The sequence below is a fragment of the Mirounga leonina genome, unplaced genomic scaffold, assembly GCF_011800145.1.
Source record: "Mirounga leonina isolate KUSES-001 unplaced genomic scaffold, KU_Mleo_1.0 Mir_53, whole genome shotgun sequence".
NCBI lineage: Eukaryota > Metazoa > Chordata > Mammalia > Carnivora > Phocidae > Mirounga > Mirounga leonina.
The window spans coordinates 47521463-47549319 of record NW_023270807.1 but is presented as its reverse complement, the minus strand read 5'-3'; the positions used below and the strand labels follow the sequence as shown (position 1 = coordinate 47549319).

At 36.0% G+C, this 27857-nt stretch overlaps 1 protein-coding gene across 1 annotated transcript; it reads right to left on the bottom strand.

Annotated features, from left to right (window-relative positions):
- Positions 1–70: 70 nt before the first annotated feature.
- CASP8AP2 (caspase 8 associated protein 2) lies at positions 71–25948 on the bottom strand. Its single transcript, XM_034991409.1, has 10 exons — positions 25532–25948; positions 23816–23898; positions 20710–20778; positions 17826–17926; positions 17199–17273; positions 15919–16034; positions 9132–11338; positions 5131–8257; positions 2875–2974; positions 71–2314 (listed from the first exon to the last, which is right to left on the bottom strand). The coding sequence occupies exons 1-10, from the start codon at positions 25591–25593 to the stop codon at positions 2258–2260; spliced, it is 5997 nt and encodes a 1998-aa protein (XP_034847300.1). The 5' UTR covers positions 25594–25948; the 3' UTR covers positions 71–2257.
- Positions 25949–27857: the final 1909 nt, after the last annotated feature.

Below are 27857 nucleotides of genomic sequence, written 5' to 3'. Positions count from 1 at the left end.
AGTTTTACCTTTTTTTTTTTTCTTTTAATCATTATCTAAACGCACTAAAAGAAACATTCTAATCAAAATATAACAGAATTTACATGGCTTTATTTATACATTACTGGTATTGAAAGCAAACTTTATACAAAAAGCTTTATACATATAAAAAAAAATCCTTGGCTGGGCAAGGCCATTTATGTGTGTGTATACACACAAACACACATACACACACACAAAGTATTTTACATCATTGTAATTATACATATTTACATATACACTATTTAAATTATTTTACAATTTACCAAAATGAGAGGCAATTAGAAAAGCAAATAAAAATGGATGAAACAAACTAATTGTTTAAAATGCTACAAAATTATTTTGAAAAATCTAGAAAAGAAAGCTGTTTCTTTGAAATATCAAAACTAAAGTTTCAATGCCATTTTGTTATTGTTTTTATCTTTAATAACAAGTTCTGTTTAAAAATAAATATCTTGACCAGTAGTGAGCAAATCAGACTGATGACTGGAACAAGCTCAACATGCTGACTTGAGATTAAAGAGTCAGCAAGTAATAGCAAATGTAGATTTTTATGTAGTAATCAAATATGCCATAAAACTGTCCTCTACTTCCCCATCTAAAACATGAGGAATTCCAAGCTTCTGTGTAGTATGCAATATCAATTAAGACTCCAAGGAGTTCAGCAATTTATCTGTAATGTAAGAAAATGCTAAAGTTATGATTCTATTTTTCTGATATGACCCTTTCATCAGGTGTTGTTCTTTAAATGAGTTCATTCAGATATCAGTGTTAAAGAACTAGCTTTTAACAGAATTAGTTTGGTAACCTTATTGCTATATTCTGATTCTGACAAGAATTTAATGTGACCATAGTACTTGGGATGGGAAAAATTAGTTAAGAGACAGCTAGAAATAAAATAACCTACTGTTTTTGCTATCATGCAAGCAAATAAAATTTCAAGTATCAAAACCATTAAGATTTTAGATTTGTAATGGAACTAGTAAGCATAACTTCCAGATACAAATGAGTTCTTTCATGAATGTATATTATCTTCACAAAAGAATGGAAGTCACATTTTAAGATAACATTCAGGTAAAATAAAAACTCAGCTGAAGTTCTTAAAGGTAGTGAAAATTTTAAAGCACAATAAATCTGAAAAATAACCAGGCCATTCGAAAAGTTCTTAAAGAATAAGCTTTTTCCATTTAAATTCTCCATTATTCAATCTTACATTCCAAATTATGTAAATAGGATTTTAACTTCACAGTAAACTGCTAAATATCTTAAGATCTCATTAGCAAATGAGTTGCTTAGAGAAGATACTGAAATTAACAGATTATCTCAACACAGTAATTTACATTGGGTCCAGAAATAGATTTAAAACTCAAAAATATTCAGGACACTTCACATTAAGACCTATGTCCAAATACAGTTTCTATTCAGATTTAATTTAATTTGAACTGAATTTAATTTGAAACTAATTTGAAATTGGGTGTTCTGCAAATAATTATGATTACAAATAAATTGAAAAATAGTGATAGGTTACATATCTTTATAATTTTCCTTATGTTAAAGTCCAAAATATTTAAGCAATATTTAAGCAATTGGTTCAGGTCTTACTGAAAAAAAAACCCTGCTGATAATTATTGCCTTAATAAACCTGTATAGGAATGGCTTAAATAAGCTGAGGAAACATGTCTGTGAATATTATTAATTTAAATTAACATAGTAAATCATGCCATCTATTCAGATGACAGATTTCATGTTTATGAATGATGAATATTCTATATTTTAAAAGTATTTAGTACTAACTAAAATTTGAAAAATATTAAATTACAAAGACTATAGACTTCATTGCCTGTGAAATATATGCTATTCAAGAATGTTTTATTTTTCTTCATCTATAAAAGATTTTTTATTAATCATCAAATGCATTTCCCCTCCACCTTAGACTCATCAGCAATCAGAAGGTTGAGGAGAAATATAATATGGTATGTCAATTATACTTAAAAAGAGAGAGTTGAGGAGAGATGCCATGCTGATCTGAACTGCAGCAGGCTTCACTCTGAGCATGTCCCTGTGGATGAGGTGACCTCAGAATCCTGCATGAGCAATCATCCTCCAACCTGTGATTGAAGCAGGAACTCAACTGGATGTCCTCACCCACTACTCATATCTTCAATGACTACAGGCCATTAACTGCACAGTCACAGTGTCAAACATTTACTTTACTAGTCTCCTGTAGCAGAACCATTAACTACCTGCATTTTGACTTTTCAAAGAGCTTCATTAGCTGCTGGAATCTTTCTGAGACCTGAAAAATTTTAAATGAGTGTTAATTACAAATATCTCAATAATTTTTTTTTTATCTGTGATGAATATTTTCATAAAATATCTAAAGATGAGAAAGTTGCCCTCAATAATAAAGACATGAAGTAATGTTTGGAAAAATGAAATATCTTCATACTAAAGGTGATTACGAGTTTAATTTTTTAATACTGAACTTTCTTAAACAAGCAAACATCATTACAGAACAGCTTGAAATCAATTAGGTAAACGGTAAGACAATATGAAAAAAATTAGGATTGTCCCAAACTTCTTCCACAATCACCAAATTTTTATTTTCTTTATTTCCTTAAGTAATCTCTATGCCCAAAGCGAAGCTCAAACTCACAACCTGGAGATTAAGAGTCACATGCTCTACTGACTGAACCAGCCAGGTGCCCCTTACTAAGTTTTTAACAGTCCTACATAAAGAACCATACTGTTAAAGAAGTTAGCTAGTAAATATCTATGTATTTTAAACATGATAAAAATTAAATCTATAGTAGCAACACTTGTAAAACTATAGAGATGTAAAAATTGGGTAGTTACCTGATACGGATTTTTATTCAACTTGGCAGCTAAGTAAGAAAATGTTTTCAATGATGGCCCTCTTTTTTGACACTCCAATAAAATTTCCCGGTCATCATTTCTGAAGAGAGAAAAATGTTATTTAGCCTTTGTAGATTAGAGCCAAAAGGTAAAAAAATTCCACTGCCTTAATGTCTACCAACAGGAGATGACATTTTTATTAAAACCCACAGAAAAAAGAAAAAAATGTATATACCAAAATATGGACAATGATTATCTCTGAGAAGTATTATGGATGATTTTAATCTTTGAGCTCACAGGTATTTCCCAAAATTTTCTACAACAAGCTAATTTATTTTTCTAATGACAAAATTAAAATTTTTTTAAATTCTACTTTTAAAATCAGGGCCCAAACACGCTCATAGTCTTTTATTTTCTTAAGATTTTTATTTATTTATTTATTTGTCAGAGAGAGGGACAGGGAACACAAGCAGGGGGAGCTGCAGGCAGAGGGAGAAGCAGGCTCCCTGCTGAGCAAGGACCCGATGTGGCACTTGGATCCCAGTACTCTGGGATCATGACCTGAGCCGAAGGCAGACGCTTAACCAACTGAGCCAACCCAGGCGTCCCACATGATCATAGTCTTAATAAGCAGAACCAAAAGTAAAATGGAATCCAGATCTTCTCATTCCCAAACCTCTGGTTTTCTACATGGTCTGAACCAGTGTGTTGTTATACTCTCTGAGATTCTATTCTGCCATCTGTAAATTACCTGGAATGAAGGCATGGAAGACTGTGGTATTAAACAAAACTGGTCACCAGGCAGTAGCTACAGAGAGCCCCCAGACCTCTGAGCACATCTGGGGCCCGAGGCTAAGAGCATAAGCAAAGGGACAATTTCTGGAGACTTGAGCTAAGCTCAAGGTGACAAGGGAGAGAGGATGTGGGGCTCTCAATAGGCTAGGGAGCAAGGCACTCCAGGTGTTCCCAACACCAGCTGTTCCCCAAATGTGCATGTGCCCAAACTGCACTTTAGAGGCTGGTGGTGTTCTGTGGTAGCTAGTGCTTTTGGTTAAAATCAACAAATCTCTTTTTTAAAAAATAAAATACGATAAAATTAAACTATTAAAATAATATAATAAAATTGGTCACCAATTTCAATATGACTGAGCTTCCCTCATTATGCATGCTAGTTAAGTTTGGGGAGCAATGAAACTCTAGTCCAATGGTTCACAACTGCGCTTACATTTATGTCTGAAATGGGGTCTTTAAATCTACATTTCTTAAAAAGTTCACATAAAAATCAAAAGTACAACCTATTGATGAAACTTTTTTCCCCAAACTCCTAGTTTAGGGGAAAACACAAATTACAAATCCTCACACTTTCTACCCTGTTTCACCACTTGTCATTCTTCCTTTCTAAAATGTGGTTATGGGGGGCACCTGAGTTGCTCAGTCGGCTAAGTATATGCCTCTGGCTCAGGTCATGATCCCAGAGTCCTGGGATGGAGCCCTGCTTCGGGCTCCTTGCTCAGCCTGGAGCCTGCTTCTCCCTCTCCCTGCCACTCCCACTGCTTGTGTGCTCTCTGTCAAATAAATAAAATCTTAAAAAGTAAATAAATAAAATGTGGTTATACTGGGGCACCTGGGTGGTTCCACATTTTGAGCATCTGGCTTGATTTCGGCTCTGGTCATAGTCTCGGGGTCGTGGGATCGAGCCCGGCATCCAGCTCTGCGCTCAATGCAGAGTCTGCTTGTCCCTCTCCCTCTGCTCGTCCCCATACTCATGCTCGCTCTCTTTCAAATAAATAGATAAAATCTCTTTTAAAAAAATAAAATAAAATGTGGTTATACCAGTTCCTCACAAATCAAAGAATTTTTAATTGAAAAAGTGAAGTTAAAAAAAAAACAAAAAACAGGGGGACCCAGGTGGCTCAGTCGGTTAAGCGACCGACTCTTGATCTCAGCTCAGGTCTTGATCTCACGGTCATGAATTTGAGCCCCGAACTGAGCTCCAACTGGGTGTGGAGCCTGCTTTAAAAAAAAAGTGGAAACTTACGTCCATGGTGCTAATGCACATTCCTCCTTAAGAGCCACTGCTCTAGATCATTCTACGCTACAGCTGGACTGTACAATGCATCTTCTACCAACTTTGGCCACTTTGGAAGTAAGTCATCACTTGCCTTATTTTAGGATGGGATAAAACTATGATGACATGACAGAACAGATGTCTGGCCTGTCAAAATTTCCTGGTGATTTAAGTCTCAAGATTCTTACCTTGTCCATAAAACTATAATTTCTCCCTTCTTTTTAATAACATTCTTTGCAGAAAGGCTTATAGGAGAAGTGGCAGATGCTGCTGATGGATCCTTAATCCCTGGGCTTGATGATGAGGGGTCTTTGGTCACTGCAGGGTCCTTTTTCTTACTGGCTTTCTTTTGGTGAGCTTCACCATTCTCACCAGAATCTTGGGTAATTTTCTTGGTCTTTTCCCTACTGCTTAAGTCTGTTTCCTTTCTCTGTTTTTTATGAGAATGATTTAGATCAGAAAGGTTTTTTCTCTTTTTAGGAGCATTATCCAAAGACCCAGGCAACACTGAGCCATCAGAATTTGATGTCGGCTCTGACTTTAAATTATCCTTTTTTACTTCGCATGAACTGGGAGGTTCCGAGGTCAAATCGATATAGGTTTCCTCAACAATGCTTTCCAAAGGCCTATCGGCCATTTGCACCTTTTCTTCCTTACAGTTATCTTCATCTACACATATCACCTGACACTCCAAGCGTTCAACAGCTAAAGCAGGGCAGTTCCCTTCACTTCTACTCTCACTTGAAACATCTTGTGTCAAATCAATAAAAGCACCTACAGTATCAGGCTGCATATTATCTAATATTTGAGCACTCTGATCCAAACTGCCTTCAGAACATCCCAACTGATCAATATTTAAAACTGTTACTTCTATGAATTCCCCCAAGTTTTTGGTCTCAGTGACTGGATCTTTTGTGAGGTCTATATATGTATTTGGAGGATGAGCCTCGACAGAATGTGAAATTTCCTCCATTGGAGGCAACTCTTCAATGCTTACAGGTACTTTTGATTCCCATACTTGATGCAACTTGAAACATTCATCAGTCACTTCATTACTATGACCCACTTTACCTGAAGCATCTTTAAGAAATTCATATATATCGGGAACCTGTGTTTGCATCATACAGTCCTGTTCTTCATGAGCTGATTTACTGCTATCAACATTGTTGTTGGAATTTAATTCCTCTGCAGATTTAAAAACTCCATTCTGACATGAAACATATTCTTTCTCTGCTGCTTTATCAGCTTCCTTTTCCACTCCAGGCAAAGATGCCAATGACTCATCAGCCACCGTATTCTGTTTAAGACTAGGGGAGGTAGATGGTGCTGCACGCCGTATTTTCACAATGAAATGATCATTGGACTTTTCCATTATGACAGCATGCATGGGTAGATTGGGGTGGTACTGAAAGCCTGGAGCAACAGACCGACTTGTCCATGATGAAGAACAACTTGATTTGCTGCTTGAATTATCAGACTCCAGGGCTAAATGAATATCTTGTTCAGATGCATCCTCTTCCTCAAGTAAGGCATCCTCACTAAAATGGGCACTAATAACTTCTTCGGGAGTTGAACTAGACAAAACTTCAGGCTTTAGGAAACTGAGATGACCATCTGACTTCAGAGGTGATGGCACTGTTAAAGAGACTGCTAGATCTTCCAGAAGTATGGAGGAAATGCAGGGCTTGCTCTTTTCTGAACTACATACATTATCTTTACTCAAAGCTATATTCGTGGACACTTCAAACATACAACTTTCATCCAACACATCAGGATGAACTGGCAACGAAAGCCCTGAAGACAGAGAAGGACCTTTCTCGGATGATAATAATGACCAATTATCATCACTAATCATTTTAGGACATGGAGAAACCACCCCTGAAACTAGCTCGTCAGTTGTACAAGCCGGTATAGATTCACACTTAAGACTCTCCAGCAGCTGTTTTTCTGGGGTCTTTAACTCCCACTCACTTTTTTCATTACAATTAACGCTATTATCCAAAAGATCAGAACCCTGTAACAAACTTTTAAATATTTCACCCATCTGGGCATCACTCACTAAATTAAAAGTAAGGCTTGAGGCTTGCTGTTCAGTAAGAATCTCAAAACTGCGTTCTGGCTTCAAAGCTGCATGCTGGGATGTTTGTGCATCCTCCATGGCGTTGCCTTCAATTTTCCCTGGCTTTGGGGTGCTGGGACGGTTTGGTTCCAATGAGTGTTCTTCAGATTGAGAGTTCTTAATATTATCAAAGCAAGTGTTACTTTTTTTAATGTCACGCTTTACTGTGTTAATATTGAAATTATTTTGGTCTTGATGTTTTTCCTCAGATTTTTTACATCCTAGTAAAGACTTACAATTAACAGAATCTTCTGATTTGGGGGATTTCTCTTTCAGCATTTCTTCACTAGAGCAGTCCACATTCTCCTTCTGACCATTTGAATATTGTGCTTTTTCTTTATTTATCTTTTCACGTTTTCCTTCATCACTGTCACTGCCAAAGTTTATGGAATCACAAAACTTTACTAAGATTTTCTTCAGCTTTGCAAACAAATAATCCAGCTGTTCATCTACAAATTTCCACAATTTTTTTTTCATATCTGGTAGCTGTTGTTCAAATAAACGATCCACAATGCCATTCTTCTTAACTTGCTTAAGCTTGGATTCTATAACATCACAGAGATTATTCTGTAAAGTAGTCATTGACTTTGAGATTTTGGATAAGTCAAGGTGTTTAATTAACGATGTAAAACTCAAAACTGCTGACTCGATAATTCTATGAAATTGTATTAATGAAAATTTTACCTTAAATTTCATATAATTTTTCCTTACATGTTTTCTTATCACTCGTAACATGTGCATAATCTCTCGTACAGAAGAGGGTGCAGCAATAATCGGAACTATTTTTTCCAGGCTGGAGGTACTCATTGTCTTGTCTGTCTTCTCTGTTTTTGAAGATCTGCTAGATTCACTTCGTCTTTTATTCCATTTGCTTTTAGTCTGATGGATTTTTATAGAAGATGTTTTTCTACTGTCTTTACCCAAATGTATAGTACTTTTCCTACTTCCTGGGCTAGTTTTTGTGTTCTGTACTTCAGTAGAAGTTTTAGGTGTACCACTTCTTTCAAAACTTTTTTGTGGTTTAGATTTTTCACTGTCACTTATAATTTCTCCTTCTTCTAATTCATCTAAAGATGAGTTCTTATGAGAGTCTGCATCTGTAAATTTGTCAGATTTGCAAACTGGCTTTTGATTTTCCTTATTGAGATCAGACTTGCTTTTGGAAGTAGACTGAGCTGAACTTGGTGGAAATATATCTGTGGAAGAGAAAAGTATATTATAGTCACATGACTAGAGTCTTAATCATTTGGTATTTCCATACTAAATATAATAAAAAGTTAAATACTGAGGCAATTCATTTTTTTTTTAAGTAGGCTCCACGCTTAGTGTGGAGCCCAGTGCAGGGCTTGAAGTCACAACCCTGAGATCAAGACCTGAGCTAGATCAAGAATCAGATGCTTACTTGACTGAGCCCCTCAGGCACCCCCAATTCATTATTTTAATAGCTTTTTTTAGTAGAACGTTAATGCCTAATACTTAATCATGTCATGTCTTTACTGGTCTCAGTTGGTGCTCAGTGATGATTTAGTTTGGTCACTGGAATAACCATCAACCAATTCTTTGGGTATCTTTACTTCATGTTAGCAGCATCACCTACTCTACACCATTTGAGGATGACTTTTGAACAAAAATCTGAAAACAAGCAAAGAGTATTTGAAACAATCTGTCCTACCACTCCTTTTGTAAAAATAAGAATTATCTAAATTTAGATTAAAGACTCAATGTACATTTCTAATTAACAACGGGGGTCTGAATAATATGTTAATTATGTTATCAAAAAAGAAAAAGCACTGGGACATTGGTGCACAGCTCAGTCGGTTAAGCATCTGCCTTCGGCTCAGGTCATGATCCCAGGGTCCTGGGATCATGTCCTGCATCAGGCTCCTTGCTCAGAAAGGAGCTTGCTTCTCCCTCTGCCTGCCACTCCCCCTGCTTGTGCTCAGTCTTTTTTTCTAATAAATAAATAAAATCTTTAAAAAAAAAGAGAGAGAAAAGAAAAGGCACTAATTCTTCTTGCTTATGTATTCTGCATTCTCACAAAAAGTTATAGAACATAATATAAACCATTACCTTTATGACTGTTATTACATAATGGAACTTGAGATGGGCTTTCCAATCTAAGAACTTTTGCTACAGGTCTCACTGGACTATTCAGAGGACTGATGGCTTCTGGAATAGGCTTCAGGTGATTAAGGTCAATGCTCAGAACTGAATTCTCATCATCATTATATACTGAGTTTGTTTCACTGATTTCCATTCTGCTGTCCATTAACTCAGTCTGCTGAAGTGAAGATTCTAGTGTCTCTTTAGGTGAACAAGGCTCCAAATGACAAGACTTACTCTCAACCAGTGGTGTATCTACAAGAGAAGGCTCAAATTTGGGGTTACCATCTTCTGAAAGGACTACTGGCAAAATGCCAGTTTCTTCAACTGAAGGCTGCAAAATGCTGTCATTGGATTTAGCTACTTCTGTTGAAAAAGCCTCCTTCATTCCCATACCTTCAGAAACACAAGGATTTAAATCATCTTTTTTTTTGGTATCCAATTCCAAGCCAAAGTTTTGAGAAACATTTGTTTGTAATATGTCCATTACTACAGGAACTGCTGTCCTGGTATCATTAATGGTTTCTTCTATTTCTGTTGATGATGGAAACAAGGATTCTGTTTGTTCCATTTCCACAGGTGCTGAGAAGGAAGTCTCTGTACAACAAATGGGCACATCACAATCCACAGTATTCTCAACAGATTTAACTAACAAACTATTTTCTTCCTCCATTTTCCTTTCTGGATTACTGGTCCTGACTTCAGCTACAGCTGCAAGAGCAACCTTTGGTTCCGACAACTTTGATTCCGTTTTCTCTGTGGTATGTTCATTGACAGAGGAAACACAGGTCACTGTTGTCGCCTGCACCAAGCACTCCAAATCACATATGCCACTGGATTTGGGGATATTGGTTATTTTATGGTGGTTATCCTGAGAAACAGGCTGCTTTTTAGCAGGAGAAAGAGTTAAGTTCAATTTTTCCATAAAACTCAACTTTAAGTCTTTATTTTTTGTTTCATTTGGACCACTGTCAGCTTTAATTACAAGCTCTTTATTATCTGCTCCTTGAGAAACACCACCGTTAGAGACTTCACCTTTATCACTTTTTGGCTCATTCTGTCTCCTTAAATCAGTAGTGGTTTTCTTTGTTTCTCTGTTAGTCTTCTGCAAATGTTCTGTAGGTGTTCTTTTTTCATTTCTTATATGCCTACTTTCTTCTTTGCTTTCTCGTTCTCTTTTCCTCTTATCTTCAGTTCTATGCCGTTCTGCTTTTAAAGGTGTATTTTCCCATTGGTGCACAGCATCAACTTCCTTGGAGTCAATGTGTTTATGAGTTCTACTGGATGAAAGAAAGGATGGACATCTTCCTTCTTGAAAACTATGATTACTTACACCTCTATCTCTTTTACAATCTTCCCTTCCTCTTCTCTCTTCTAGATGGTATTTACTTGAATTATGAGATTTTATTTCATTCTTGGAATGAGGAAGTGATGCTCGTTCAGATCTTCTCCAATGATCCTGGTCTTTTACTACGGATTTAGGTTTTTGATCAGCTTTTCTTTCTTCTTTGTCTTGTGACTTAAGTTCTTTTCTATTTGTATTTTGTGATCTTTCACTTTGTCTTTCTAGTTTTTTGTCACTTTGAGAGTCAACTCGAGTATATGACCTTTCTCTAAAGGTCTCTTTCTCCCAAGAGCTAATGCGTTCATTTTTATAATCCAAATCTGTGTTACTTTTAAACTTTGAATTTTTGCTTTCAGCCTTTGGTTCACCTTTACCATATTTCTCAGGACGTCCTTGTAGCCTTTGACTAGCCTCTATGTTCCTTGGTTCACCATCACAACTAGTATTTAAGTCTTTCCGTATTCTATCGGTTCCTCTGCTATATTGGCTATGTCTAATATCTTTCCTTCCTCTTCTATTATCCTCATTTGAGATACTCTCACCAACCTGATAATGGGAACGTGACCAAATGCCATTGGTGCAGGGTTTTTCGATAGATGGAGACAAATACAAAGTGCTCTTTTTTTCACAATGTGATTTTCCTTCCTTTTCGGGATTTGGCAGTGAAGTGCTATGATGTACATCTTTAGAAACATCACTTTTCACTCTGAGATCAGTCTTTGAACAATCATCCAAATGGGGAGATCTGGATTTAAAATCTTTCATTTTAACTAAATCTGCTGTCCTTGCAGTTTTGTGATTATTGCGAAAATGTGAGAACTCTGACAATCTATTAAGAAATAGAAATTAACAATTAAAACCAAAATTAGTTGCTTTTTAATAATCCAGATTTTAACCACATGCAAAACACTTTAAAATTCAGGGCCCACATACAGACGTGAGTGATGCTTACCAGCTTCCAACTAAATGGGCCTGTTTTCAAAACAAGCAACTCTCTTTCATTTGCTTTGCTCAAAGTCTGGGGGACCTCTCCATTCTATCCCAGCACTTAGCAATGTCTTCCAGACTTCCCTCACCACAGGCAGACAACTCCCAAACTAACCATAGATTCATTTCTTTTAGAACAAGTGACATTATTTTCTTGCCCTCACTCACTCTAGTGCAACTAAAACAGAAGGAAAAGTAAAACATTGCTAGACAACACAGATAATCATAGAGTTCAATGTAGCTCTCTACCCCAATCTTCTGTTTCACATACAATTCCACAGTAAACCAAAGCATCAACAGCCATCTTAAAGTGGCACATACTATGCAAAAAATAAAGAGGAATATAGAGTTGTGATTCTTTCTTAGGGGAATGGCATGTACTTATTGTTTAACAACAACAAAAGCCTAAGTCTTAAGGTTTTATATTAGTGTTTCAGAAAACTGGCAGTTCTCCTGATAATAAAACGTAAACAGCTCATTTTAGTTCTTTGTATACTTTAAAAGTCCATCTTCCTGAACTTCCATAACTTCCCTGAATCTCCATAAATTTATTCCTAATTAGTACTAAATGTGTAGAGAACACCAAAGCTTAAAAGACTCAGGAATAAGGGGAGATTTTTATAAAACAAAAGAGGACATGGGTGACATACAACCTAAAACAATAGCTCTTGTTATGGGCTAAATTGTGCCCCACACCCACTCAAATTCGTATGTTGAAGTCCTAACTCCCAGTATCTCAGTGTGCCTTTATTTGAGGACAGGGTCTTTATAAAGGCAATCGAGTTAAAGAGAGGTCACTAGGGTGGGGCCTAATCCACTATAACTAGAATCCCTATAAAAAAGGGAAATTTGGACACAGAGATATGTGTAGAAGGAAGACAATAGGAAGAGACACAGAAAGAAAGCGACCATTTACAAGCCAGGGAAAGAGGCCTGGAACAGATCCTTCCACCACATAGCTCCCAGAAGGAATCAATCCTGCTAACACCTTGATCTTGGACTTCTAACCTCCAGGACTATGAAACAATAAATTTAAATAACAATATTTATTAAGCTACCCAGTTTGTGGTAGTTTGTTACAGCAGCCTTAGAAACTAATATAGATCTTAACTCAAAAAACAATTAGAAGATACCTTCAACTGGGGGAAAGATGAACATAAAAAGCACTAACCATAAAAGAAAAAAATCTGACAAACTAAACATCACTAAAATTAAAAACTTCTGGGCAACCCTCTTGGGTCCCCTCCCTCCTCAGGAGCTTTGTATTATCACTTTGCTATCACTCCATAAACCTTGCTTTGCTGCCCACCAAAAAAATAAATTAATTAATTAAATTAAATTAAAAACTTCTATTCCTCACAAGGCACAATAGAGTCATAGACAAGCCACAGAATGGCAGATGTTCACAATAAATTTACCCAACCAAGAACTCATATTCGACAAAGGACATATGTGTAATGTATGTCATACTTATCAAACCTATGTATGAACTATTAAACTGTAAGCTCCTAAAAGATAGCTCTAATCCACAGAGCTTGTAATACATATTTAGTATAGCTCCTTACTAGATAAAATGCTATCAAAAGTTTTATTTTAAGGGATACCCAGCTGGCTCAGTCAGAAGAACATGCGACTCTTGATCTCGTGGTCATGAATTTGAGCCCCATGTTGGGTATAGAGATTACTTAAATAAACTTTTTAAAGAAAAGTTTTCTTTTAAAATAAACCTTCACATAATATACTTTCCAAAATCTATACTCTTAAATTTTCACATTATATTTTTTCTATTAAACATGAGGTTTCAAACAAATGGTAAACACTTACCATTAGAATACCAAATATAGGTCACAATTAAAAAGTGAAAATATTTGGCAGAATATTTATTAGATAATGTATAACCACATCAATCAATCTAATGACACAACTCTCATTTATTCACCCAGTTTCTCTTTCCACCCTGTTCAAACATCACACCCCTCCCGTAAAAGATACAAATATGTATAAAATTTCCCCAATATCTCAGGAAGCAATCTTATACTAGTTGGACTGATGGGATTTAGGTTAGTAAACACACACAGCCACCTTCATTTTCTTTTTCTTTTTTTTTTTTTGCCACCTTCATTTTCAAGAGGCCTAAAGTGCTTTATGATGCCATACAGTCCACACTTAAGATTACCTTCTCTCACTCATCAATCATTTATTGACTGTCTGCCATGTGCTAGACTCTGAGCCAGGTGCTTGATAAAATGGTGAAGATCCACAGACATGGTCCCTACTCCATGAAGCTTATAGTTCAGTGAAAAGATAGATACTAAACAGACCTGTACCTCTGAAACAAATAATACATAATATGTTTAAAAAAAAAAAAAAAAGATAGGAAGGGAAAAATTTAGGGAGGGAAATCGGAGGGGGAGACTAACCATGAGAGACTATGGACTCTGAGAAACAAACTGAGGGTTCTAGAGGGGAGGGAGGGGCGTGGGGGGATGGGTTAGCCTGGTGATGGGTATTAAAGAGGGCACATATTAAATGGCGCACTGGGTGTTATATGCAAACAATGAATCATGGAACACTACAACAAAAACTAATGATGTAATGTATGGTGATTAACATAACATAATAAAATAAAATAAAAAACAAAAAAAAGATAGTTCTAGCCCAGAGAGCATGTAACACAGAGATAACATGGAGATAAGAAAAAGATACTAAACAAGTAATCCCATTAATCATTTTAAAAACTCTTAAGTATACATGAAGCCACAAAAGAGAAATCTGACCTAGTCAGGGATAATAAACTAATACCCCTGTGAAAAGGATGTTTATGCGGAGACCTGAAGATGAGTTGGTTTTTAGCAGGTGGAGAGGAGCCTTCCAGGCAGTGTAAACAGTCTATGCAAAGGCAGATCTCATGATACACTCAAGGAACCAAAAGAATGCCAGAGACATACCAGAGCTATGACACCTAGGACAAAGGTAAATGCTGAAGGCAAGGCCTGAAAAGCAGTTTAGGACCATATTGTGAAGAGTGGGATAACTCTGATAGTGAGATGTTCAGACTCGTGCTTTAAAAAGTGTCCTGTCTGGGGGCACCTGGGTGGCTCAGCAGGTTAAGCATCTGACTCTTAATTTCAGCTCAGGTCATCATCTCAGGGTTGTGAGACTGAGCCCCACGTCAGGCTCCACACCCAGCAGGAAGCATGCTTAAGATTCTCTTCCTCTCCCTTCGCCCCGCCCTCCCATCCTCTTTCCCTATCTAAAAAATAAAATAAAATAAATTTTAAAAAATAAAAAATAAAAAGTGTCCTGTCTGTGGCTTTAATACTGAGAAGAGACAAACCAGAGGCTGGAAAGAGCAAGAATGGATGCAGAGATACCAGCACAGAGACTACTGCTCAGTGAAAGTTGATAGGTAACAACGATGGTAGAAATGGAGAGAAATGAATAATTTGAGAGATTATGAAAACATAAAAATCAACAGGACATGGTAATGAATTTAGATCTGAGGGGTGATTAGAGAGGTAAGTGTCAATGACTTCTAGGCACAGTGATTATGTGGCCCAGTTTGCCAAGTAATCTCACTGCAGTTATTAATAGCACTCACTTCTACTCTCAAAAGGGTCCTGGTGTGGGCAATAAACTAAATGGCCATTCTACACCTAGGTCTCTGGCTTGCACCAGCTGAATAAATGATGGGGAATCCACTGAGCTGGGAAACATGGAAGAGATTTGATCATAAATTCCATTTTGGATGAGGTAATTTTGAAAACTGTACAGATGTGAAGTAGTTATCTCCATATAAATTGAACTGACCTCATATGAGTGAGACTACCTCATACAAAAATACTGATAGAGAAAGGAAAAAACATAGGTTTGAGCTTTGAAGAACTCCAACCTAGCAAAGTATGAAAGAATAAACCTCAAGTTAGGAAGAAAACTAAGAATCATGAAAGCCAAAGCAAGAGTCTATTTCAAGAAAAGAAGGGCAAGTATGTCAAATAGTGTGTGAGGGCAAGTTAAAATCAGAAGTCAAAACTATCTGATAGACTTAATGGCAGTCACCGTTGACCAAAATGACAGCTGTTTTGGTGTACCAGTGGAGGCAGAAATCAGCGTGAAATGTAGTCAAGGGTGAATACAAACAGAAAATGAAGACAGCAAGTTTAGATAACTGCTTTGGAGGTCTGGCTGTGGAAGGCAAGGAGAGAGGGAGAGGGAGAGGGAGAGAGAGAGAGAGAGAGAGAGAGAGAGAGAGAGAGAGAGATAAGAAATTCCCTGGAGAATACTGCCCCAACCAAAATTTTAAAGACAGAGAGAACTTTACTAAAATGCACCATTTTCCTATCTTTCCACTCAAAAGTTTAACATATTCCACATATCAACACTCATGTGCTTGATAAACAGATCCACACCCTTCAATTGTACCTTTGGTGAAGATTATTTATTTCTTCATCTTTGCGATTTATTTCCACTCTAGCGGTTTTGATAAGTGCTGAAATATTCTTCTTAAGAGATTGGTTTTCATTTTTTAAGCTGAAATTCTAAACACCATAAAATATATTTAAAATACATACAGAAATAAAGTATATGTCTATAGGATTATTAAACTTACATAATACAGCTAATGATTACTGAATGCTCTAACTACATGCCAGGCATCACACTTTTTATCTTGTGTAATTCTCAAAAAAGTCCTATGAGAAGAACTATTATGCTCATTTACAGCAGAGATTCAAAGATGATTGGCACCAGAGCAAGGCCAGTTCAAGTGAAACTACTTAAAACAGGAATCAAAATGAAAAGGCAATAAAAAGTTCAACAAAGGGACGCCTGGGTGGCTCAGTCGGTTGGGTGTCTGCTTTCGGCTCAGGTCGTGATCCCACGGTCCTGGGATCGAGTCCCACATCGGGCTCCCTGCTCAGTGGGGATCCTGCTTCTCCCTCTGCCTGGCCCTCCCCCTGCTTGTGCTCTCTCTCTCTGGCAAATAAATAAATAAAATCTTTAAAAAAACAAACAAAAAACTTCAATAAAAAGACAAGAAGAAAGTTCTGCCTGGGTCATTGTCTTGAAAATTGAAAATAAAAATAAAACTTTATATTTAACAACTTAGGTTTAACTTGCAACAATGTACTAATTCTTCAGATAAACAAAGAATGAATTTATTAGTATTAACTGGTTCTTTGAGGGAAAGGGAAACAAAGAGAAACAACTTTACAAAAAAAATAAAATAAAAATCAGAACAAGACATGACATTCCTGTATTCTGTAGCATGCTCACAAAAAGTCACTCTTGCAAAAATTGTGAAGGCATCATTTTCCCCCAACAGCCATTCTAAATCTTTGCTCCTCAAACCATTCTCTTTTAAACCAACTGATATCATCTCCACTAATTTTCTATTATTTAACTGTTAATTAGTCTAACAGATCTTTATGTCAATGTCATTTAACAAATCAATCCATTTTCTTATATCAATTTCCTTGACACAGGAAATAATGCATGTTTTGCCAGATGTGCTATTTCATTTAACACTAAAAAAAGAGTTTCCTCATAAACTGCCAACACTTTAGCATCTTAATTTCTAACAAAAACAATTTATTACATTTTGACTTACAAATAAGGCAAAAGGCCCTAGGGCCTCAGTAAAGTTTCTCTTTCATTGACTGGCAGTAAAAACAAAAAGGCAAAACCATTCACTGTAATCCTACCTGTGTCTGTATTTCCTTAAACTTTTTCATCAGCTCTTTCATTTGCAGCTGACATTTACCATATTCTACTTGCAACTGTAAGATATAAAAAGATTAACTTAAGCATCGTTCTAAATTATTTTCTTAGCTTAAGTGACACTTCAGAATATTTTAAAATTTAGAAAATCAATCCACTAAGAAGGAGAGACAAGGTCTATCTCTACCAACAGATATTTAGTAAAATTACTAGTTCTAAATATTGTCCCAACCAAAACTTACTCTGTTTAGTTTCACATTCAATCCAGACCTTAAAATTCAAGGTAGAAAGAAATTTGTCTGAATTAAGTCTTGGGACATTTTAAAACTTAGTACAAATCATGAAAAGATAAAATGTTTTATCATACTGATTGCCTATTGAGGTTTTATATATTCAGACACTTAAATTTAATCAAGCAAAATTGTAACTAAATTTAGACAAGCATTCAGAAAAAACTGTTTTAAAAAGCAGATCTGAAGGCAGAGACTAACTTAAATATTCTTTTAGACTAAGAGCTACATCTTAAACACAGAATGTTTAATAGTAAGCTGATGTCTGAACTTCAGAAGCTACAAAAGGTAAAATAACTCCTTAATTCTGGCAAACCATACATCATTATATGTTGCCTCCTTTGCAGTTCCTTCTTCAGTCAGGATTTCTTCATATAAATCCAAACAATTTCGGGATGGCACACACAATTTGGAAGCATTGTCTAAAACAAACAAACAAAAAGCTCTTAAATTAAAACATGTACTTTCTGATTAAATCCTATCAAAATTCCAATGTCATTTTTCACAGAAATAGAAACAACAATCCTACAATTCATATGAAACCACAAAAAACAGCAAACAGACAAAGCTATCTTGAAAAAGAGACCAAAGCTGGAGGCACCACATCTCCTGATTTCAAACTAAAATACAAAGCTATAGTAATCAAAACTGTATGCTACTGGCATAAAAACAGACACACAGATCAGTGAAACAGAATAGGGAGCCCAGAAACATATATGGTCAATTAATTTACGACAGAGGAGCCAATAATATACAATGTGGAATGGAAAAGCTCTTTCAATAAATGGTGTTAGGAAAACTGAACCCCAACTTACTCCATATACAAAAATCAACTCAAAATGGACTAAAGACTTAAATGTGAGACCCAAAACTATAAACTCTCAGGAGAAAAAAAAAACAAGGGTAAGCTTCTAGATATTAGTCTTGGCAAAGATTTTCTGAATCTGACACCAAAAGCAAGGGAAACAAAAGCAAAAATACACAAGTAGGACATCAAATTAAAAATCTTTAGCACAGGGGTGCCTGGGTGGCTCAGTCGATTAAGTGTCCAACTCTTGATTTTGGGTCAGGTCATAATCTCAGGGTTGTGTGATCAAGCCCTCTCCCTATGCTGCTCAGGTTCTCTCTTTCTCTCTCCCCCCAAAATTAATTAATTAATTAATAAAAATAAACTTCGGCACAGCAAAGGAAACCATCAACAAAATGAAAACGCAACTCACAGAATAGGAGACAATATTTGCAAAGTATGTATCTGAAAGGAGGTTAATATCCAAAACATATAAAGAACTCATACCACTCAATAGCCAAAAAAAAAAAACCTGATGGAAAAATGGGCAGAGAAACTGAACAGACATTTTTCCAAAGACAGACAAATGGCCAACAGGAACACGAAAATGTGCTCCACATGACTAATTACCAGGGAAATGCAAATCAAAACCACAATGAGATATTGCTTTACACCTGTTAGAATGGCTATCATCAAAAAGACAAGAGATAAAAAGGTTAAAAGAGATAAAAATAGTATTTTAATAACTTTGTATAGTGACAAATGGTAACTACACTTACCATGACCACTGCCTCTAAGGTATAGAACTGTCAAATCACTATGTTGTATACTTGAAACTAATATAAGTCTATATGTCAAGTATACTTCAATAAAATAAATGAATAAATAAAAAATAAAAAGCACTTGCCCCACTTAGCACGTAAACGTCCAGTAAAGGTTGCTGTTTGTATCAGAGACTTCCCCTTAAAAAAACAACCACCACCACAAGACGAGTGTTGGCAAAGCCATGGAGAAAATGGAACCCTTGTGCACAGTTGGCAGGAATATAAACTGGTGCAGTACTATGGAAAACACTGTGGAGGTTCCTCAAAAACTTAAAAATAGAACCATGATATGATTCAGCAATCCCACCTCTGGATATTTATCCAAAGGATATAAAAACAGGATCTCAAAGAGATTGCACACCCATGTTCACTGGAGCATTAATCACAATAGCCAAGGTATGGAAAGAACCTAAGTGTTCATTAACAGAAGGTTAAAGATGATGTGGTGTATATATACGTGTGTGTGTGTGTTTGTGTCTACATATACACACACTCAATGGAATATTATTCAGCCGTGAGAAAGAAGGACATCCTGCCATTTGCAACAATATGGATGGACCTTGAGGACATTATGCTAAATGAAATAAATCAGAGAAAGACAAATATGGTATGATATCAACTTCCATGTGAAATCTAAAAATGCCAAATACATAGAAAGAGAGACTAGAATGGTGGTTACCAGGGGCTGGGGTGGGGGGTTGGGGAAGAGATGTTGATCAAAGAGTATAAACTTCCAGCTATAAGATGAGTAAGTTCTGGGGATCTAAAATACAGCATAGTGATTATAGTTAATCATACTGTATTACATACTTAAAAGTTGCTAAGAGAATAGATCTTAAATGTTCTCACCACAAAAAAGAGATGATAATTATGTGATAGGATTGATGCAGGTGTTAGCTTAGGCTAAAGTGGTAATCATTTTGCAACATATATGTGTATCAAATCAATACTTACATACCTTAAGCTTATACAATGTTAAGTGTCAACTATATCTCAATAAAGCTGGGAAAAAAAGAAAATATATGTGCTAAATTTTTTGATGTTGTGTCTACTTCAACTCAAAGGGCAATACATTTCTCCATCTGCATTTCATCCAAATCTATACTGACTGGTTGCAAAACCAATTTACCTAAAATGCTTATGTCAACAAATCAGATGTGAGGATCATATCTGCTCAAAGCTTTGAAATATTTGATTATGGAAAAGGTTTCTAATTTGGTTAGGTCATTCATCTCTCTGCATATCACACTCTTACTGATACATCTGAAAACATTTACAGCAACTACCCTTTTCAAAAGTTCTAATATCATGTAAGCCGTGACAGTGTGAGTAGTAATATATGTATAGATACCAACAGCTGCATTTTAATGGTACAAAATATATCTGCTCAAGGTCCAGTTAAATCTGAGACATAGATGATAGAAAACCTGAGTGTTAGTTTTACTGATCAAACTTTAGTCAAGAAAATAAAATCATTTCAAGAATGGTCAAATTGTTCAGGAACTATGCATTACTCCGAGAACTGGTAACAACAAAATACTTCCACTGGATTGACCAAATAAAATAAAACTCTTTTATTTTAGAATTTACATACCAGAAACAGCACTGTCCAACCCAGCATATATGTCCAAAGAACCTTCATCATTATTTTTAAGAGGAGAAGCTGCAAGAAAATGAAAGACTCTTTAAAACTGATTTTATGCACTTAGTGAAGTTTTTCTATTCCTACTCTGAAGAGCCAGGAAAAGGAGACTTTATTAGCCGTATACCATAAAAGACAATTGTTTATAAGTTTTTATACATCCTTATAAACAGAAAGATCTCAGTACACAGATTTATGACTCAGTATCTAAGATCTAAGCTTAAAAACTCACTTTCAAAAAGAAACTTTTGAGAAGGTTCCAAGTCCAATAATAGCAGAGTAGTTCTATGAGACCAATCCTCCTGCTGTTAACAACTATAAACTCCAAGCAAACTATTAAAAGCTATCTACAGTCAAATGCTCTACCACTAGACTATTATTGCAGTGATCATTTCCCATTATATACAAATACCGAATCATTATGTCATACACCTAAACTAATAGAAAGTTGTATGTATAATTATACCTCAATTTGAAGAAAAAAAAAAGGGTGATCTAAAAAACTAAAAAGCAACCCAAAGCAGGCAAAAACTGAAGGGGAGACAATACCTGAAAAAGAAAACAGTCTTATATGCGTTCCCTATCCTCCTTTTATTACAAATTTTTTGTAGAAGGTTAGGCCCTACTTGCAGCCAACAATGGGCAGTAAAAACTCAGATGGAAACCTCTAGTCCTAATAGCTTGAAGCACAAGACAAAGAATTTGGGAGTGGTAATAGCAACTAGAAACTAAGAAAGAAAATCCAGAAAGCCACAGAGAGTATTCCCCAAATTGTGCCCAAATCTCCAAGTGATCCCCAAAGTACATAAGTAAAGGTTAGAACTCCAAAATGTCCACCTAAAGTTAAAATATCTTAAGAGTTTTCAGCTGCTATCCACCACAAGTAAGACAGAAATTTAAGTTCAGCCAAGTTAAATACTTGCTAAGAGTAAAAACAACATTCTTCAGAGCAATATAGCATAATCCAATGTTTCTAGAACATAACAGAATTCACAATGTCCAGAATGCAATCCAAAATTACTACATAGCAAATCTTGTCAGAGAAATATAAATCATTAAAACAAAGAATGTGGGGCACCTGGCTGGCTCAGTCGGAGGAGCGTGCAACTCTTGATCTCAGGGTCATAAGTTCGAGCCCCACACTGGGTATAGAGATTACTAAAAAAAAAATAATAAGCTAAAAAAAAACAACAAAGAATGAAAATCCTAAAACTGAAAACTACAATTTCTAATTTTAAAAAATTCACTGAATGTGCTTGACAGTAGAGCCAGTGAACTTGCAAGACAGATCAATAAAAATTACCCAATCTGAAGAACAGAGAGAAAAAAGATTTAAAACAAAATCAAACAAATGAACAAACAACAATAAAAGTCTTAGTAACCTATAGGATAATGTCAAAAGTTCTCACATACTATATATCTGGAGTCCCAGAAGAAAAGACAGAATGGGGAGGAAAAATTATTCTAGAAGAATACTAAAGGATACTAGAAGGACTAGAAATGATAAATAATTGAGTAAATACAAAAGACTAATTTTTCTTAATTATTTTAATTCTTCTTAATTTTTTTGAAGATACACAGAATGGTTTAAAGTAAAAATTACAGGGGTGCCTGGGTGGCTCAGTCATTAAGCGTCTGCCTTCGGCTCAGGTCATGATCCCGGGGTCCTGGGATTGAGCCCCACATTGGGCTCCCTGCTCCATGGGAAGCCTGCTTCTCCCCCTCCCACTCCCCTTGCTTGTGTTCCTGCTCTCGCTATCTCTCTCTCAAGTAGATAAATAAAATCTTTAAAAAAAAATAAAGTAAAAATTACAGCTTTGTTTCATGAGGTTTATGACATCTTTAACATAAAAGGATGAATGGAGGTTAAAGACAACGATATATACAAGATTCTACATCTTAGGTGAAAAGGTACAATACTAGGAAGCAGACTACAACACGTTAAAGAAGTATACTGCAATCTCTTGAGCAACCACTAAAATATAATGCAAAGAGGTGTAGTCCATAAAGCTAATATATAAATTAGAATGGAATTCCAAGGGGCACCTGGGTGGCTCATTTGGTTAAGTAACTACCTTCGGCTCAGGTCATGATCCCAGAGTCCTGGGATCAAGTCCCACAACAGGCTCCTAGCTCGGCGGGGAGCCTGCTTCTCCCTCTGATCCTCTCCCCTCTCATGCTGTCTCTCACTCTTTCTCTCTCTCTCTCTCAAATAAATAAACAAATAAATAAAATCTTAAAAAAAAAATCTTAAAAAAAAAAGAATGGAATTCTAAAATACATTAACATTTTAAAGAAGGCAAGAAAATCAGAAAGAAAACTGTGAGAAAAACTAAAATAAAGTATTAAAATGACATTAACTTCCAATCACAATAATAAAGAAAATTGGGGGGTTAACTGATAAAAGAGGAATAAAAACAGCAGATTAAATAAAAGTATTGTATCAATGTTAAATTTACTGAAATTGATAATTATGCTGTTGTTATATTAAAAAACCTAACTTTTTCGGGGCGCCTGGGTGGCTCAGTCGTTAAGCGTCTGCCTTCGGCTCGGGTCATGGTCCTGGGGTCCTGGGATCAAGCCCCACATAGGGCTCCTTGCTCAGCCAGGAGCCTGCTTCTCCCTCTCCCACTCCCCCTGCTTGTGTTCCCTCTCTAGCTGTCTGTCTCTCTCTGTCAAATAAATAAAATCTTTAAGAAAAAAAATTTTTTTTAATTTAAAATAAATAAAAAATAAAAACCTAACTTTTTCTTATGAAATACACCTGAATTATACAAAAAACGTATGCAACTTGAGGGTAACAAACACCTACTTTGTATTTCTTTGGACATGACAATAAGTATCATTATCACTTATACTGGCAAAGTTGTTAATTTCATTAAATTTAAGAGACCTGAAAGCATACAATAAGAAGTTCACATTTACTAAGCATTTCCTATTTGCCAGGCACTTTATTAATTCACTTATGTGTGAGAGGAAAAAGTTAATGAGTGGTATCAATGAAAATAAATTATTTTATAATTAAATAAATTTATAAAGAGTTAAAATGAGCTCTTACCAGAAAAGACATCAAATAAACTTGTTCCATCACCATTGTCATCATCTGCTGCCATGATCCTATTTCCTTTTGACAGTCGCCATCTAAAGTATTAAATATAAAGATTTTCCACTTAAAATCAACCTCACAATACAGAGAGTAAACCTAGCTTTAAGTTAAAAAGCAACTTCCAAATTTGGACACAATGAATAAATTCACTCTCTATCATCACTTTAAAGAAAGTGCCTAACCTTTTCCAAAACCTTAAACTTGCTTATTATAGTTAAATCATGCTACAAAGGGGCACCTGGGTGGCTCAGTTGGTTAAGCGACTGCCTTCGGCTCAGGTCATGATCCTGGAGTCCCGGGATCGAGTCCCACATCAGGATCCCTGCTCAGCAGGGGGTCTGCTTCTCCCTCTGACCCTCTTCCCTCTTGTGCTCTCTGTCTCTCATTCTCTCTCAAATAAATAAATAAAATCTTAAAAAAAAAAAAAGTGATGGAAATCATAAGCAATGTCTTATGAGTGTGGTTTATGCAAAAAAGAAGTCAGGGGCACCTGGCTCAATAGATAAAGCATGTGACTTTTGATCTCAGGGTCGTCAGTTCAAGCCTCACGTTGGGCATACAGCTTACTTAAAAAGAAAAAAAAAAAAGTCAGAACTCTAATCACTGGATTCATTCTCAAAGAAAAGGTCACGGTTCTACCACAAGAGATACAATTTATGTTATTCCTTTAAATAAAATTAAAGTATACATCTTTTCTTATTCATTACTCACATTTCCCATTCCAACATTTTTTCCAATTAGCTGATTTGATCAATTGCTATAGCCTGTACGGTAATTACAAAAGGTACAAATGGCATAATTATATCTGGCAACTAATACAACTGACTGTGGGTAAAGCAAAATTCTACTGATGGAGCAGAAACTCAAAGGCTTCCTAACAGTAACCTACTACTAGCTGTAAACTGTCATATGGAGGAGGGAACATCAGTCAATGGGTTTTTTACAGAATGGAGATAATGATTTAGTTAAACAGAGACCAAATAGATCAAAGTTTTCACTGCATATCATTTCACAGTTTTCGTTTTTACCCTGGCAGGTACTGCTTAAAAAAAAAAAAAAAAAAAAAAAAAAAGACCTACTTGGCCTATTAAGTTAAAACTAAGAAATCAATAGAAGAGAACTAAAAAAGCCTGGATCTTTTGTCCCTCACCAGTCTTAAATTTTTCTACAGTTGCTTATGGAAACATTGTCCACACCTTAATCTCTAGGTCCCTGACCACTGAAAGTATGTTTTTAATTAGTTATAAATTTAATAGAAAGTACTCATTTCTTAAGTCATATCTTCTGTTATATTAAGAGTTCTTCAAAATTATTTCTGAGAATAATATGTACAGTAATATGAAGTAGTCTAATTATATATGTAATTTCTCACTACATACACATAAAAAGTTAAAGGAACTGTGGCAATTACCATGCCTCTCAATTTCAAATCCACCCTTCTGTGATAATGAAGAATGGCCTTGTAAATATTTCTCCTTTGTAACTGGCTCAGTGTTAAACCTTCTCAGTAGAATGCTGAAGAGACACTGGCAAGGAAGGTTTTTCTTCCTAGTTTCAGTGTGCCTGGCCAGCCAGGCTCCTGCAGAACATCTTTCTCTGGCATCTAGTTCCTGCAGCAGTCTCTCCAGCACCAGGCTCCAACAGGGCACAATTTCTCTACACACCCACCTCCTGTGAGTTTCCATTACAAAAGACTCCTGTAGGACCCAGCTTGCTACTGCCAGGCTCATGGAGAGGGCAGCTTCTCCAACTCTTGGATCCCACAGCACTTGACAGGCAGCAGAATACAGGAGCGTCCCTATGCATCTTTTCTACCAGATTCAAAGCAATGTCACCAGCAGGGCACTTAGCAACTTCTCTACCATTCACTTAGCCCCAGCCATGCACCCTCCAATGAGGGGGAAGACAGCCTTTCCTTGGATGATCTATCTCAACCCTAGAGGATGGCCACTCTTCTCATCTTCTATTCCTACGTTCTTTAGAGTTATCTTTAAATCTCACTAACCAATTTCCAGTTACTCCAACTGTCTGTTAATAATTCTTTATTCCAGGGGCACCTGGCTGGTTCAGTCAGTAAAGCATGTGACTCTTGGTCTCAGGGACATGAGGTCAAGCCCCACAATGGGCATGGAGCCTACTTTAAAAATAATAATAATTCTTTATTGTAAGAATTCTCTTTTCAAATTACTGTGTGGTTTTTGTGGTTTTTGTCTCCTGACTGGACCCTATCTGATACAGATAACAGTCATAATAGAGATTTTAACACACTTTTCTCTGCTGATCAAGCATTTAATTAAAGATATAGGTCTGAATACAAAACTTACAGGTCTGATGTGATTTCGTATCCCTGCAAGCAACAATTCAGACAACTTATATTATGTTCAGGTACATCTATAAGAATTGACTACATATCATGACAGAGCAATTTTCAACAAGTATCACAGAAGTGCTTTTATCAAAACCAACAAAATTCAGGGATGCCTGTCTGGCTCAGTCTATGCAGCGCGCGATTCTTGATTTCAGGATGAGTTCAAGTCCCACGGTGGGCATGGGAGCCCACCTTAAAAAATAAAAACAATAAAATTCGAAGTTAACAATGCACTCTTAAGTTTCCCAGCTCCTTTGGAAATTTGCAAGCATAGGTCAAAGAACAAATATTAACAGAAATGGGAAAATACAGAACTGAATCACAATGAATACACCATAAAGCAAAGTTTGTGGAATATAATCAAAGTAATACTTTTAGAGTAAAATAAGACAAAGTATTAATGAGTTCATCATCCAACTCAAGAAGTTAGAAAAAGGTCCAATAAATGTGTATTGTAGTTTTAAAAAAAGGTCAGAAAAAGAACAAAGTAAGCCCAAAGAAACACATAAAGAACATAAATTAATAAAAAGCAACAACAAGCACTATAAAGATGAATAAAAATAAACACTAGTTCTTTGAAAAGACAAATTAAATAGGCAAATGCTGGGCCAAACTAATCAAGAAAAAGTAGACACAAACATTAGGAATAAGAAAGGAGTGACAGCTTCATATATAGCAGAGATTACATTATTGAAAGAAAGCTCTAAGCAAAATAAATCAGTCAGAGAAAGACAAATACCATATGATTTTACTCACTTGGAATTTAAGAAACAAAACAGATGAACACGGAGGGGGAGAAAAGGAGATAGGCAGAGCCAGACAGGCTCTTAACTATGGAGAACAAACTAGGGGTTGCTGGAGGAGAAGTGGGCAAGGAGGATGGGTTAAATGGGTGATGGGAATTAAGGAGGGCACTTATTGTAGGAGCACTGGGTGTTGTATGTGATGAATCCTTAGACTCTACATCTGAAACTAATGTTATACTGTATGTTAACTAACTGGAATTTAAATGAAAACTTAAAGAAAAAAAATACTACTGAAAGAAAGCTCAATGAAATGGACAGTTTTTTAGAAAAATGTAACTGGCCAAAACTGACTCAAGAAGAAACAGAAAACATGGACATATTTAGGATGATTAGAAAATTTGATACAGCACTTAATCTATTCATAAAGAAACTACCAAGCCCAGAGAGTTTTACAGGTGAACTCTACAATACCTTCAAAGAACAGATAAAACATAATATATTCCAGACAGCAGAAAGGGAAAAAAAGGCTAAGAGACAAATAATTTCATAAAGTTGGGACAGTATAGACATCAAAACTGGGCAAAAGGGCGCCTGGGTGGCTCAGTTGGTTAAGCGACTGCCTTCGGCTCAGGTCATGATCCTGGAGTTCCTGGATCGAGTCCCGCATCGGGCTCCCTGCTCGGCAGGGAGTCTGCTTCTCCCTCTCCCACTCCCCATTTGTGTTCCCTCTCTCGCTGTGTCTTTCTCTGTCAAATAAATAAGTAAAATCTTTAAAAAAAAAAAAAAAAAAAAAAAACTGGGCAAAAATAGGACAAAGTTGGAAAATTATAAGACAGGAAAACTATAGGCCAATTTTCTTATGTGCATAAAAACATTCTTA

Coding starts and splice junctions, on each gene's coding strand:
- CASP8AP2 (XM_034991409.1), bottom strand. CDS start 25,593: ATGAGCCTGGCAGTAGCAAGCTGGGTCCTACAGGAGTCTTTTGTAATG. Junction 17,274..17,825: donor AGGAGGCAACATATAATGAT/GTATGGTTTGCC, acceptor TATATCTTACAG/TTGCAAGTAGAATATGGTAA. Junction 16,035..17,198: donor TTAAGGAAATACAGACACAG/GTAGGATTACAG, acceptor TATGGTGTTTAG/AATTTCAGCTTAAAAAATGA.